Source organism: Thunnus thynnus, chromosome 7 (genome assembly GCF_963924715.1).
Source record: "Thunnus thynnus chromosome 7, fThuThy2.1, whole genome shotgun sequence".
Lineage (NCBI taxonomy): Eukaryota > Metazoa > Chordata > Actinopteri > Scombriformes > Scombridae > Thunnus > Thunnus thynnus.
In genome coordinates, this window is record NC_089523.1 from 2,139,569 (window position 1) to 2,156,191 (window position 16,623).

General features: G+C 39.1%; 1 protein-coding gene across 5 annotated transcripts in view; it reads left to right on the forward strand.

Annotated features, from left to right (window-relative positions):
- The window catches only part of sez6b (seizure related 6 homolog b), a 276,079-nt gene that overhangs the window by 170,906 nt on the left and 88,550 nt on the right, over nucleotides 1-16,623 (forward strand). For all 5 annotated transcript variants that reach the window (XM_067593808.1, XM_067593809.1, XM_067593810.1 and 2 more), the window contains one exon: nucleotides 13,589-13,778. In XM_067593808.1, the coding sequence (XP_067449909.1) occupies nucleotides 13,589-13,778 (190 nt within the window). The remainder of the gene's footprint in view (nucleotides 1-13,588; nucleotides 13,779-16,623) is intronic.

The following is a 16,623-nucleotide window of genomic DNA, read 5'->3' on the forward strand; positions in this document are numbered from 1 at the left end:
GATGCGTTCCCTGGCCTCAAAATTAAACACGTAATAGCCATGTTGGTCTGTGTCCACGTCATGTGACTGTCAAGTTTCTTTGGTTGCAGCAAAAAAAAGGCTGCCATTACTTTTATTCTCAGTCTAATATGCAATATTTTGAGATAGTTTTGGCATTAAAATGTGTTTTGGTTTGGTTTCTAGCAAGAAATGTGCATTTTATTTTCACAGTCTTCATTCATGGGATGTATATAATGATGATGGTTTGTGTTATTTTACGTAACTGTTTGAGGATGTTCTTTCAATAAAAAAAATAGATTTAGAGCACCTCAGGGGTAAATTGAATTTGAAATCCAGAATTTGAAGCTTTGGCTTTGTGATTGGCTGACTCACTGTCACCATGTTAAGGTTTTCTTTTAATGCTATCTTTAACACTTCTCAACACAAAAACATGAAAGTGTCCTTGATAACTCAACAATATGATAGGTTAATGTTAAGGCCATCAGTTTTAATTATTTCTCCTCCAATTCTGAGAAATAAAGTTTTTTTGTCAGGTTTTGATTGTGGAAGCAACACACACACACACACACACACACACACACACGCCAGATCTTGGTCACTTTTGGAGACATTTCTTACAGAGACTTACATTACATTAATTTCCTTGAGACTTACCCTAACCCTAACCATAACCACTTCTTGCCTTACCCTAACCCTTACCCTAACCTCAACCTAACCCTAACCTGAACCCCTTAACCACCGACCCAAAAATGAGCTTTTCCTCAATTGGACAAGCCGTTCCCAATTAAGTGGTCCCTAGTCTGAAATTCGTCCCCAAAAGTAGCCTATGAGGGCCTACACACACACACACATACACACACATTTATAGACTTTGATCCATTAGTCAACACCATATCCTAAGGTTCCATCTGTTTGATGTGGCTTAAACACAGTTTGAAGCACCACATAACTCCAGTTGACACAGATCAACTATCCAAAATGCCATTTCTAGAATATTTGCTAAAATATCTGAAATAAACCAACATCTGTACTTTTTCTTAACATAGATCATCTAGATGCAGTGTAATTTCTATCTTCTATGGCTATACTAGATATTTGATATATTCAGTAGATATATCTTTTTGCAACCCTATTTGCAACCTTACCAGAAGAAATACAACTGTGGTGCTGATTTGTATCAAGCTACATGGTGTGGCACTAGGGAATTGTAGTTTTTAAAGCTAGAACATGTAACTATTCTGCATTAAAATGTCTAAAAACAACTGGACCTATATTATATAGTTTGTTGAGTTGTGTACTTACATTATCCCAAATGTTTCTAACAATTTTCAAACCCAAAGAAATCTTTGATTTTAATAAAGGTAACGGTCCGTTTCATTTGGTCACCTGTCAATGTCGTCATACCCCCTCTACCAAAGAGTTTACATGCACAAGATGCATGCGTTGGTGTAGTGGTTGTCTGCCACAATGGCGTCTACCAAAGAGTATACGCGTACAAGATACTACATCGCCGTTGTGGTTGCCTGCCAGAAACTCATAAAGTCATAAATTGACTTTAATTCAGTTTTAAGCCACATTTTTATGACAAACTTTTTAGATCTTGGTCATTTTTAACTGGATGTATCTTTCTCGTATCTTTTTACTGGATGAAGGATTTTAGTCATTGGACATCTAGATCTTAAGTTATCAAAGAAACAAGCTGAGCAAATGATAACAGCAGCTTGGCTTACAGCCCCTCCTTACGTCCTGTGTCTGCCAAACAGTGTCAGAGAAACACTGTTTTCTAATGTGAAACTGCTTTATTCAGTTTTAATCCCCGTGTACATTTGTTTTGGAGAGGGGGAGACCTCTGCAGATAATTCAGCTCCCGGTAAAAACCTGCTGAACATCTGTATTTTAAGTTGTCAGAGAAACAAGCTGAGCAAACGTTAACAGCAGCTCGGCTCGCAGCGTTTAAATATTATGTTGTTCCTAGAGTTGGAAGTTGCAAATAGTGAATTGAGAGCAGAGTTTACGCTTAACTTTTCTGATGGCCAATATGGCCGTTAATATTCCTGAACTCCAGCCATATAGAAGAACTACTGGACTACTTTGTTTAAATAGCCATATAATAGCCTACATTTAAACCTACATTTTAGCATGATCCAACAAATGTATTTTAGTCAGCAGAATGAACTCTTCACAAACTTTGTGAACTGAGCATATAGGCTACAACAATAAAATAAAACAAATAGCCTTCCTGTTGTTAATTAAATGCAGCCATGTGGGCAGCCTGCAGCTGCACCACTAACTCCACCTGCCGCGGAAAAGTTAAACCTTCTACTGATCGATTACATGTTATATAACCGTGGAACTCTGGGCTGATTCGTTTGTTTCACTGTGCCAATGCTGGATGTAATGTTACCTGAGAGAAAACGGTAAGGTCTCCTGATGACATAGAGTTATAGACGTATCCATTCGTTGTGATCACAGAGAACCTTTCGGTTCAGATCAGGCTGGTTCTCTGGTGACTGTCAAGAAAATATGCACAACCCAGTGAGATTACTGGCACTCATCAGTGCAGGTCAGCTGTGGAAAAAGCATGATGCTGAACTGAAACTATGTTCTCAACCAGTGTGCTGTCGTCATCCTGGAGCCATCAGACCTGGAGGATTAGAGGCCTGAGTGAAGGCCACTGCTGAGGGTCAGAGGTGATGATGACAAGGCTGAGCAGGTATCTGCTGTTTCTGTAGCTCCAGCTGCAGCTACTTCATCCTCCTGTCTGTTCTGCTTTTACCAAGTAAAAATATAAACACAGATTCACAAACATATCTATCAGTCCTACTGCTCCACATGCTGCCTCATAGTTCTTCAGTAGATGAATGGACCTCAGCTCAGACAACAACTTGCAGAACTCCCATACAAGTAATTTATATAATGCACACTTCAAATATTACATGAGTTATATCATGCACAGCTGTGCCTACTGTTTATCAGACAAAGTCTGGCATGGCTTTGTTCATCTGAATCAGTTGATCTGTCTGACTACATCAGAGACAATAATGCTACAGTGGTTTACTGTCAATCACAAAGGATACAGGAGACAGAGCAGTACAGTCATTTGTTGTTGTTCATTGTTGATATTACTAGTTAATATTACCAATTTTATAGCATGGAGAGATTATCAATAATGTTCCATGATGAAAATGACAACACCATCTCTTACTGTTTATCCGGTACCACAGCATAGAAACATCTGAAGTAAGTTTGTTCCTGACATAAATGTCAGGAACAAACTTACTGAAGGCCAGCAGATGAATATCAGCGTGAACAAAGAAAAGTTTTGCCACTTCAACCCCTGATCCCAGGTCTAGTTTCAGAGAGCACTTTGAAGGCTTAGTATACCAGCACTTTGAAGGAAGATCAGCGGTTCAATTCCTGGCTCCTACAGTCCGCATGTCGAAGTGTCCTTGGGCAAGATACTGAACTCAGATGCGAATGTGTGTGAATGATTAGATTTCATCTGATGGTCAGGTTGGGACCTTGCATGGTAGCCCCTGTACCCATTCAGTGTATGAATGTGTGTGAGTGGGTGAATGTGACTCATAGTGTAAAAAGCACTTTGAGGGGTCAGAAGACTAGAAAGGTGCTATACAAGTACAGTCCATTTATCATTTATATAAGATTAAACTTCTTGTTTGTTGTTTGTTTGTTTTTTTCTTTTTTAGTAGAAATAGTGACCAAAATGAGTCACCTTCAGAGATTACAACACTGCTGACAATCTAGGGCATTACTACAGGCTTGGAGGAAGGCCTGAAGTGTTAGGGTAAGGGTTAGGGTTAGGGCTTCAAAGACCAACCTGTTCTCATTCATGCATAAGCTACTATTTACACAACCCTGGAGATTTTTTTATCTTTATGATTCTTGTTTTTAGGGATTTTATGTCAGCATGACATAACCCATTCCATCAAAATCTGTTTTATTAGCCAGTGCAAGCATACAAAGAATGTGTCTTGGTGTTTTCTCTCAAAAAATGCAACACAGAAGAAAACAAATAGACAAAATTAAGGTAATAATAATAATGATAATAATAATAATAATGAAATAAACAAAGTAATTTTGAACTTAAATTGAAATTTTAAAATCTATTTACAGAATGGAATAGTAATAGGTTTGAAATGGAATATAAAACTTGAAATGAACTATTGACTGTACAAAGGAAATATGGACTGTGCTGTGGACAGAGAAATGAAGTGTATGAAATGTATGAAGGTGACAAGAGCAACAATTCAATGTGACGTGCATAAATAATTAAATTATGTAACAGTGGAGGTTAAATGCAATGCACAATCCAGTTATGAAAGTGACAAGTGCAGGAATTAAATGCGGGATGTGAAATGTAAAGTCGAGTTTGATAAAAGAATGATAGAATTGTGAAGCAATTTACATATATTAATTGTTTTTATTGCCAATGAGTGAAGGGGTTGTAAAGTAACTAACATTTCACAACAAAACACCCCCGTAATGACAAGTCACCCACTCCCAAGCACACACAGCTAAAACAACAATATTTTCTCAACAAAGGAGCAGAAAACAAGCTACAGAGCGATAGCACAACATAGCTTACATCTTTTGTTTTTCCTGTTGGTTGTAAAAAGCACACATTTCACAACAAATCGCAGTGCGTTGCACCCCAGCCACAACATGTTGCTCCCCGGCCAAAGCTCGTTGATCCCTCCCGGGGGGATCAACTGACTGGCTGGGAGTGAGAGATGCTTTGCTGAAACACGGTGCAAACAAAACATTAGAGGAAAAAAACCAAAAAACTTCTAAACATGCAGTAGTGCAACCACTGATTAAAAAGTCTAATCTGGACACATCCATCCTCTCCAATTTTAGACCAATTTCCAAACTCTCGTTTGTTTCAAAAATCTTGGAGAAAATTGTACTCTTACAACTGCAATCATTCTTGGTCTCACACTGCATCCTTGAGGTGTTACAGTCTGGTTTTAAAGCCTTTCACAGCACTGAATCGGCTCTTTTAAAAGTTTTTAACAATCTTTTAATAGCTACTGACTCTGGGGACTCTGCCATTCTTTTCCTGTTAGATCTCACAGCTGCATTTGATACAGTAGATCACAGTATCCTCATCTCTCGCCTGGCGCACTGTATTCGTATTAAAGGTACTTCTCTGGAGTGGTTCAGGTCATATTTATCTGACAGAAGTTTCTCTGTCAAACAAGGTGACTCAGTATCCTCCTCAGCGCCTCTCCCTTATGGAGTCCCTCAGGGTTCTATTCTCGGCCCAATCCTATTTTCACTCTACTTGCTCCCCCGAGGGTCCATTTTAAGAAAATATGGCATCTCATCTCACTGCTATGCAGATGACACGCAGATTTATTTTCCTTTAAAACTGAAAGACACAAACTATTTAGAACCACTGTTGGAATGTCTCAAAGACATCAAAGACTAGATGGCCTTACATTTTTTAAGTTTTAATCAGAACAAAACTGAAGTCCTGATTTTTGGACCCAGTGGTGCCTGTGATGTCCCTCATATGAACTTGCACTGCCTGGAACCATATACGAAACCCGCTGTAAGAAATCTGGGTGTGATAATGGACAGTGAATTTAAGTTGGACAAACAGATAAACTCAGTGGTCAAAATGAGCTTCTTCCAGCTAAGGCTCTTATCTAGGGCCAAGTCCTTCTTATCGTTTAATGACTTTGAGAGGGTCATACTTTTTTGTCTCGTCCCGGCTTGACTACTGTAATGCCCTCTACGTTGGTGTTAGCCAGGCTTCCCTCTCTCACTTACCGCTGGTCCAGAATGCTGCAGCTCATCTTTTAACAGGAACATGCAAGCGAGAGCACATTTCTAATGTTCTAGGATTGATTTTAAGATTCAATTGTTTGCCTATAAATCATTGAATGGACTAACTCCAACCTACCTCTCTGACCTCTTACAACCACACATCCCATCAAAGTCACTCAGGTCTGCTGACCAATCACTTTTGGTTGTGCCACGATCAAGGTTGAAGCACAGGGGGGATTGTGCCTTTGCTGTTATAGCCCCCAAACTCTTAAACGAGTTGCCTCTGCATATTAGACTGGCTCCCACACTAATTTTTATTCCTTGGCTTTTAACTTGGTGTGTTAAAACCAAGAAATGTCTCTTTGTCTGTTAAACTGGTCTTTGCGTCTTGTGTTTTCATGGCCTTTGTTATCATGATTGTACAGCACTTTGGTCAACTGTTGTTGTTTTTAAATGTGCTTTATAAATAAATTTGATTCAATTTATTTGATTAGTATGAGAAGTATAAATGAGGAAAAAGACATCAGCTGCAACAGTCTTGTACATGCGGTAGTGCTGCCTCTTTTTTCACAATTGAATATAATAATTTTCATGATCAAATTTTTTTTTTCACAATTCAATCATATAATTGAATTTAGAATATTCATTGACATCCCTAGCTTCTATGAGGTCTTTATTCACATGACCATAAGAGATTGCTTGTCAGGAATTGACTGACGACTGATCTACCATTAGCAGATATAAACCGCCTTGCAGCGTTACTACACATAGATTTTAAATGTTTGCACTTGTTAATACTTGGGGCACCACCTTCAATTGAAGGAAAATAAATAAACCAAATTAATCAACCTCATAATCAGAAGTTGTGGTTCTTGATACAGGGACCTCTGTCTTCTGCTTTAAAGAACACACACAGACAAAGACTTGCCAATATATGAGAATTTATTTATTGCTAAACGTCTATCAATAACTGAACAAAAGAGGCATTAATAAGGAGTACGTAACGAAAGAATCAAACAGATAAACAAAATCTTTAAGAATGCTAAGGGAATCATCAGCTTCTCTTAAGCCCATTTCACTAATGCAGTCAGTCCTGAAATGTTCAGGAACATTTCCTGCACGGGGTCATGTGTGAGTGGGAGCCGGGATCAATATTCAGGGAAATCTGTACTGCCAGTTTCCCACCTCAAGACCTGGTAACATTTCAGGAAAAATGTGGGTATGGCTGTGTCCCAGTGTGAATGAAAGCAGTAACATTGCAGGAATAAGCAAGTAAAGGGTTACACCCGGGACACACAGCCTGTGTGAGCAGTGTGTGTGCGTCGTGGAACCTCTTGCCTTTCATTGCTGCACCCATGTTAACAGATTAGAGCAGCCACACAGCCCGTGTGAGATGCGTGTCTCATGCATGGCTGCTGTGGCTCATCATCTAGAGATTCGGGGTGTCACCTATTTTTTTGACGTGATGCATGCGGTTCTCAACAAAAATAGAGAAAATGACCTGTTGACAGTCATATTAACATCATACCAGCAACATTACACCTTTCACTATGGTTTCAGTGTCTATATCTGTAGAATATGTCACAGACATGAAGTGTCACCACTGCAGGTCAGCCAGCGCGGTGCACACCAGGGCAGGGAGCCTCTCTGGTGGGGAACTCCAGTGCGGAGAGTCGTTGACACACGGAGCTTCTTTTCTCGACTCCTGCTCGCTTTTTGTGATATTAGTTCAAACTTTGGCTCCTGCCTGTTGTTTCACCTGCTTCCAGGCGGAGATTTGGTGTTGTCAGTTTCCTTCCTGACAGTTTGGAGGTTTGTATTTGTGTCTGGAGGGATTTTCTTCACTTGGAGCGGTGACAGCGGGGGTTTAACTGGCGAAATGATTAATATAATTAATAAAAAAACCCGTCCTTTGGGAGAAGTGTATGTAGCTGACACAGAAATATCCCCAGCCAGATGCCACCATGCCCATCAGAAAGAAAGCCGCTTTCACCTTACATATTATTTATTTATTTTTAACAATTGAGCACACACTTCTAAACCTTTTACTATCTAAACTAAATATAAATAAAATTTATAATGAAATGATATTGAACATGCAATTATTGATGGGCATTATCAAAGCCAAACTCTATGTAGAAAGATAGAGCTGGCAGCAGAAGTGCCACAGTAGCAACGCTGCCTGTGTGGACGCTGCAAGCGTGAGAGACACAGCATTTCAGCGACGCACACACACTGCCGGGGTTCATGCAGGCTGTGTGTCCCAGGTGTTACGTCCATCTGACGAAAGATGCTTTCATGTGAAGCGAAGGCTTGTTTTAAAAAAAGGTTCAAATATGCGCATACTTTAGGTGAGGAGGAAAACTGAACAGATAAAACGTCTAGAAAAAGCAAAAACTAAGATAAACTGAAGCAAAGTCTTGGTGAGGTTAGGTGAGGACCAGCCTGCTGACACAAAGGTAGTCAGTTCTTTTCATCAACTTGCAGTGCAGGCAAGGACTTAGGGCACGGAGAAGATGCTTTGTGCCCAAATTGTGACCCTCCTGTAATGAATAATCATTCCTTTGTTTCAAGGCATCTGGAACTTTCCCTGCTCTAGTAAGATTAATATCACTGGGGTTTACACCCAAATGTCACATACTTCAGCTCATCACTATGGTCAATAATTCAACAGTGATCAACCGTGATTCTAAACATAAATGGCATGTTATAATGCGTTCCCCAAAACATTCAAAAAGAAACACACATGGTTTAAACAGCAATCATATTTCAGATCATTCAATCAGTTAATATATATTTAGTATTACAGACATCTCACTATCCATAGTCACTAGACGGCAGTGTGGCCACACAGCAGACAATGCATTAAATCTGAATTTGGATAACTCATTACATTTATATCGTACAGCTATGGTAGTGGAACCATCTTACATGAAAACATTTGCATTTGAGTGATTTTGTCTGGGTTACCGAGTAGTTGGACAGCTAATTCACATTATTCAGACTTGGGCTAAACAAAGGGAAAATACATTATGAAGTCACTTCAGGAATGTCTCTACAATTTATGGCACGGGTCTGGCAGATATCTTATCTCAGGCCTCATCAGGGGGTGAGAGATAGAAAAAAGAGGAGCTATGAGAGATGGGGGGGGGGGGGGGGGGGGAGAAAATGGGGCTGAAAGTCGTTAGTTGTTTAATCCTGGTGATTTTTCTTTGTTCTGATGTGAAATGTATTTCAGTCTCTAAAAAGAAACTCAAGTCTCTGTTCCATGGGAAAGTGGAGTCCTCTTGACTTGTGTTCTTTCATGTATTCCACAGTAAAGTGTTTTCACATCCTGCTGTTAATTTCATTATCTTGTCAAAGCATGCTCTCTCAGGGGGTTGAGAGCACCGTAGCCCTGTCTCTGGCCAGTGTTTAATTCCGACACGTTTACTATTGAGGGGTGAAAGGCCAGGTTTGCAGATCCTGGGAGTCTCTGAAAGGGTCTATTCAACCCACTGTTATCTCTTTGGTGAAATTCAAAAGAGAGAGGGGTTGTCCTCTCTACACCCTTTAACCCCCCTTGAACTGTTGTTTAAAAGGTTATAAAGACCTGAAGTTGTGCATGACTTTGTGAGTGTCAGGTGTTGACATGTGGACATGGGACTATCTTTCAGTTATCTCGTGTGTGTGTGTGTGTGTTTGTGTGTGGACACGGCATGTCCCATTGCTACTGCTTCCATAAGGAATGAGCCTAGCAAGCCTAATGAACTGTATAAAGTGGAATTGACAATTTCAGAAGGAGAGTTCAGGATTGATCATCACATTTTATTTCAGTCTAGTTAAACTATGACATACAGGCATGTCAGCTATAATCAATCCACTAATCATGCTTTGATCTCAGCCAAACAACAGTACAGAAAAACTGGCAACGAAAACCACTGCTGTAGTTGTTGACATTTTTCAGTTTCCTCTGTCAAGTTGCAACTACTGCAGCCACTGATTTAGATTTTAAAGTGTATTGTGACCCCATTATGTTGCCAGAGTAATAACTCTTTTTTCCTGACGTGGGTTCACCCCTCATGATTATGTTTGTGAGGTACAGTTATACAGACACTGGACTGGTGCCAGGGCAAATTGGATTACGTCTCCCAATGTTCCCTCAAGTGTTTTATTATCCCTGAGCTGAAGGCATAATGTGATTACTTGGTGATGCCCTTTGTTCAACGCACTATTATCCTGATGCTGCGTCCATGAGTTCATTAACGGCACATTATGACTTGTTATACACAAGCACGCTGCAGAGGCCGCTGAGCTGGTACAGTATGAATCATTCATGTTGCATTCAGGCTGGGTAGAGTCCTACTGTACGTGGGCTGCAAATAAAGTTTCAGTTTAAACAAGTGCCTCGTAATTGAACTGTACATACAGTACAGGATATTATGTAAGCTGTCCTTTCTTGCAAACTGTGGCAGTTTTTACAATTCTTCTATTAATGTAACACACTGACTTTCTTTATTAGTCTGATATTTTCGTATATTTTGTAAAGGTAAGTCCACTTACTTACTCACTTTCATCATTCATTTTTGTCAATATCCCTCAGTCCCTCCAGCATTTTCTGGGTCTGCCCTGGGGTCTCCTCCCAGTTGGATGTTCTTGGAGGCATCCAGGAGGCTTCCTGATCACATGCCAGAAGAAGCTGAACTAGTGATCATCAAGGCATAGTGATTCTTCTTAGAGCTCGTTCTACAACCTTGTCTCCTAGAAATCACATTCATATACAACTAAATTGTTTTCCCAATTATGTTGCATTGACAAAAGTATTTGCTGCCTGGATTATGTTCACAGGATACATTCTGGTTTTGCTTAAAATTACATGTTATAAGTCACTGCAGACTTTGTCTGTATTAAACCAGGACAATGATCTTCCCCTAACCTTAACCATGTGCTGCCAGTGCCTATAAATGCAACCATAAAAAATGTAATGATGCTGTAGATTCTACTAGCGGATACTGTACTGCGAGATCAGATATATTGGTGGGAAAAAACATTTAGGTACATTTCACTCATATGTTCAGTATCAACATTTCTGCAACTTGCCAAATATGTTAATTAACAATATTTTCTCATTATGTTGACAGGGAATGTAAGTGAGCCAGCATTATGTTTCTTTCAAAACATATTTGCTGTTGCAATTTAGTCATACAGTGACGTATATGAACATAATTTCTAGAGGACAGAGTTGCTTTCCAGATTTTCTTTTATGTTGATGCTAAGGTTGAACCCAGACACCCTGTAAATCAACAGCCACTTGTATACACAATGTCCCTCATTATTAGGGATTAGGAATATTAACTGATTAACTTTTTCCCTCTCAGAAACAAAACATGATACTTGAACTTCTTGAGTACCTAGATAAATGCAGTTCCGAGTTGAAAATTGAGGAAACATTTACAGTCTTCTCTAGCTGCTGCCTCCATTGTTCTGTGAAACCAGAGGCTAAATATCTAGGGTTGGGAAACCCCCTACAGATACTGGATCTGGTTCCAGATTGATAAAATATCTGGATTCTCTAAGCTCTATGACAAAAAAAAAATTATATATATATATAATAATTTTTTTTGTGTTGCCTCACTCTTGATTAGCAATGTGCATATCTTTCTGACAGCATTCATGTCATTTTTAGCCAACACTGACCATCAGTTAAGCAGGTTTAAAGACATTTTGTTCTTCTTTACTAGAGGAGTGCACACAGGGTTTGAGCAAGTAAAATGGAGTATGTGTTGCAGAAAATTGCATATTGGGAGTCATGCAGGATGCCTTCCTTTTTAGAAGTGCAAAGTTTGGGAGAAGAGATATGGAAACTCAATAGAAATAGCAGCCGCCCCTGATTTATCACCACAGACGCACACAGAGTGAGTGAGAGAGTCAAAATCTTAATAGTTGAGACAAAGAAAACACATTAGTGACAGCAGTAAGAAAATATAGCATTGAATTAAAAAGATGCATTAAAAAGTTACAGTAGCTTTTCAGTTGTAATGTAGTTATTTGACAGTTTTTACCTATGTCTCCCTTCAATGGCCTTAAACATGTACTTTTCCTCACTATTGTCTCATAGCAGTTTCAGTATGTCATGATTGAGCTTACAGCAAGACTCCAGTCGAAGGAGTTTTATCAAAAATTTCAGCTGCAGATCTCCCTCTTCATTAGACATGTACCACATGCATCAAAACATCCTGGCATTAGATCTTATTTAGCAGCACCTTATGCAAATCAGATGGACTGCAGCAGGGCTCATCAATCAAACTTTATTTGTATAGCACCTTTCGTACAGGTTAGTGTAGTTCAAAGTGCTTCACAGATCACTGACAGGCCAATAATAAGACAACAAATGTAGACAATAAACAGTAAAACAATTTGAGATGAATGCACACAAGAAATAAAAAATATGAAAAAGTAGTAACATAAAAATAGGTTTAAAAACTGTAAGAATCAAATAAAATAGATAAAAAACTCAGACAAATAAAATCAATAAGAGGGAAAAAATAATAGTGATAATTTATGTCAGTTACTATCTGTCTGGAATACTCTTTATTACATTCACTTATGCATTCTGTATGCATTGAGTCCACTGTTTTTATTCTACTTTGTATTCACAGTCTTTTACCATACATGACAATAAGTCTGGCTCGGATGGTCACATGATATGAACACACTGTCAACTGACACTTTTGTCCTGTCAGTGGATACACATCACTGCAGCCTTCCTCAGCAGCTTTTCTCTGGGGAGCTATGGATTCATCTCCCAGCTAGGTGAGATAGTATGCAGTTGATATGATCTATGGAGGACCACATGAAGACAAAGAGCCTCCTTCCTTTTAACGCCTGAATAAAGATATACCTGCTGCGATAAAATCTGATAAAAGCGATGTTTCTCAGCAGATGTGCTGTCAGCGAAGGAGACAAGCTGACAATTATCAGGCTTATCTGTAGTGTAATCACTGAGCTCTACATTGTCCTTTTGGCTCCTTCAATATTTGTTACTTTTGATTTGTGCCCAAGCATTATGCAAAGTAGACTTTCAACACTGGTTCTTATGATACATGCTGATATGTTAATGATAATGTGTTTGTCACTTGCTGCACTACACTCGTCACAGATAGTGCTTGAACCACAGAGGTGAGGGTCACCTACCGAGTCTCTCAAGTCAACACTTCACCAGAATGCTGTTTTTTCTAAACTGTACATCAAAAAAACCCTTCAACTGCACACATAACCCCTTCATCACAAATTGCAAGTGCAAATAGCTTCATATGTAAAATTAATCCATGAAGGCTGGCACTCCTGTGCCCTGAAGCCCTTTCATAATAGGAGCATTTTATTATCTGATCTGAAAATGGGAAGATTCACTGGCTGATGACAGTGCACTGAGTGGCAACAATAATGGCTGCCATTCTGAAAGGATAAACTCTGCATGAAGCCTTTATGCCTCTTCTGAAATTATCTCGAATAATGTGGGGAACTGCTGTTGCAAAGTGTTGGTGAGTTGGGTGCAATTTTCATGTGAATGGCCGTGACTGCAAATATATATTATGTAAATAGTGAAATCTACATTTAATTTACATATATATGGATGTGACAGGCACAGAGAGGCTTTGTTTTTTGACCAGCTTTCTACTTAGCATACATGTCTTTCTTTCTTTGGTGTCTTTTTTTCTGGATAACCCTTTAGTTCTTTATGTGATGCAAAAAATTGTATTATTTCATAATATATCAAACAGCACTAATCCCCACTCCGTGTTCTGTCCCTGGCCAGGTGATGAATGTGAATTTATCTGAGGGAGACAAGGTGGTGTTCGAAGATGTGGGACATGGGGAGAACGCCATGCTGGCCAATGAGTCTATTCTGATGAGGGGGTTGGTAGTGCGAAGCCACAGCAACCAGATCTCCATCCGCTTCCACAGCCAGAGGTCTCAGGCTGGATCAGTCCTGCTGCGATACCAAGGTAAATCTGGATGAAAGAAAAACACACCTGAATGCTGCTGAAACAGATTACTGTTGAACTAGACTTTTGGGAAATAACCGACAGGAAATTAAAGCTTCTACTTCTACGTTGTTGCTGCTTTGACATTTTCTAGAATTCTAGAATTACTGAAAATGATGTGCTGTAATGTGAAACTTGTAAGGTGTGGTTGTAGGTTTGTAGTAGTTTCTGTGGTAGAGTTACAAAAAGCAGTATATTACAGTATAGGATGACCTTGCAAAAATACATTTGATTAGTTGGCAGGAGGCCATTAATATATATATGGAGATACCTTAAACATAGGTCTGGTCATAAGTTCACCCACCACAGCAACAATACTAATAGTTCACATTAAAACTGCTCTGATAAATAGTGAAAACAATAAAATAACATTAGCAGGAATACAATAAAGTAACATTATCATTAAAAAACTAATGTTAGCATATAATTCCTGCTGTTTGACTTCTGTATAGGATAGACCATTGTAACATTTGTAACGTTAGCACTCTGAAAAACTGAAAATCTGCATACCTCACTGGTGACGTTGCAGAAACCTGTGTGTCTATAGGCTACCAATAAAAATGGGAGTGTCCGGGGTGCATAGAGCTGTATCCTGTGGAAAATCTGAAGCAACCAATTAGAGAGCAGCTGCAGGTCACCTGCTTGCCAAAGGTTGAAGGACCTACAGACACACTCATTTGGCTGGCAACCCTTACACAGGAAGTGTATGTATTAACACTAAATTAACCAAATACAATTTGAAAACAATTTTTCAATAAATGCTGGCATGACTACAAGACAGTAAAGATAAACATTTTTTATTTCATAGTTATTTCGTAATATATTATTAATTTATGTTTAACATGTTGTCTGAGTAATAGGAATGGGGCCAGCGCCCCAGTGCTTCGCATTAACAACTGCCCACTGCATAGACAATGCATTTACACACAATATACATAAGAAAGAAAGAAGAAAGTCCATGCTCTTCCACGCTCTTCTGGAAACATCACTAGTGGATGTCCCATTAAACTGCATCTAAAGGTGAATCTACTGCACTTTTTGATGTCATTTACACACAATATCCAACACCATGTGAAGCCACATATATGAGGCCTTGAGAACATTGTCCCAAACCTTCCCAGTTTACTATATACATGTCAACACTGAATACTTTCTGAACGACTGAATTCATACAGAGATATCCAGGTTTTACAGAATGTACTGAATGATATTTAATACAAGCCACTTAAGTGTTTCCTTTAGACTGAATTTCTTTACTGTTCTGGGAATAGACTCGATTCATCTCATGTGAGATCAAGCATGTAAAGTCTACCTATCTTTAATTTCTGGCAGGCGATGTAGCTGAGTGTGCGTTATCACTTGTTAACATAATGTGTTGTCGCTGTCAGCAACAAAATGACTTGCGCTATCAATCAGCCACATGAGCTAGCTAATAAATGATCTAAATGATCTTTGTAACTGCTTTACTTATCCATTATTGCACAGGAGATGTCCAGGTGAGACATGAGTTTCTGACAGACTTTATCCTGCAGACTGCTAATGACAGAGGAGGGATTGGAAAGTCATTTTCTGCAGCTGTCTTTGTTTTTTCAGACTGAAAATCCATGAAGGGTTTCGTAAATGTGTGATGGTGTTTTAACAGCCCCAGCAGGCAGGGTCAGCTCTGGTCTTGCTGGTCAGGTTTCATCCCCTGAAAATCTGTGTTGAGATTCCACTCCTTGATATCTCTTCATTTATCCTTGTTTCCATTGATTGCCCTCCAAAGCGCAGATGGCATGTGCAAACCTCTCCCCTGTTAAATAGTGGCATCAACATCATTACCTGCTGCTTAAAAGCAATCTGTGCTCTGTTTCTTACCACTGCTGGCCAAATGGGAAAAGAACTAGATAAAGTTTTGATAGTTGTCTGTGTGTCTGTGCCAACAAGGATGTGAGCCAGAGCTGTCTGAAATGGAATCTGCTTTCTACCAAAGGCTCAGTATACACTACTGTCCAGGTACTAAAAAGAATGCTAGCAGCATCATCTGTGTCACAACATTATGGTGTAAAGTAATGTATGATAGAAGGTCACGCCTAATGAAAAGATGTGTTTAAACTTTATTGATCAATGAAGGGACACTAGTGTAATAGTATCCAATGAAAGCTAGTAAATGTGGCAAGAGTAAGGTAATGCTTTTACATTTTTTATCAGTTTTATACATTTCTAATATCTTCCTAAAAGTTTCCTAGAAAGTAATTATTATAGGTAAAATAGAGAGTGTTCAGTTTGTACACTTCCAATTATCCAACTAACGTTTGATAAGGACATTTTTCAGGACTTTGGAAACAAATTGTAAGTATTTCCATTTGAGAAGACCATGACCACATCTGCCGTCTTACCCAAATATGCTCCAATTGACATTATTTTGAAACAAAAAGGCCTGTTTCTGGTAAAAGTCTGTTTCCAGTAACAACCTGTATCTCTCTGCAGTTGAGGTAAATAAAGGCCCGGCCATTTTGCTGACAGCTGACAGCGGCCACATCTTTAATAAAAGGTCAATGTCAGCAAATGTATTGATGTGTTGGTTGGTAGAACACTAGTAGATACAGGTATGTTTATGCTCTTTTTTACTGTTTTTCTTGTCCTTGTATGAATGTGTGTGTTTGCAGGGGGATTGATTTTTAAAACTGAGAATCAAGACAAAACAACTCAATCCCTCTCACCCTCGAGTACAGGTAGTCCTCTCTCTCTCTCTCTCTCTCTCTCTCTCTCTCTCTTTCACATATTGGTTTATTAAATTCTCTCTTCTCCTCTGAGACAATCTATT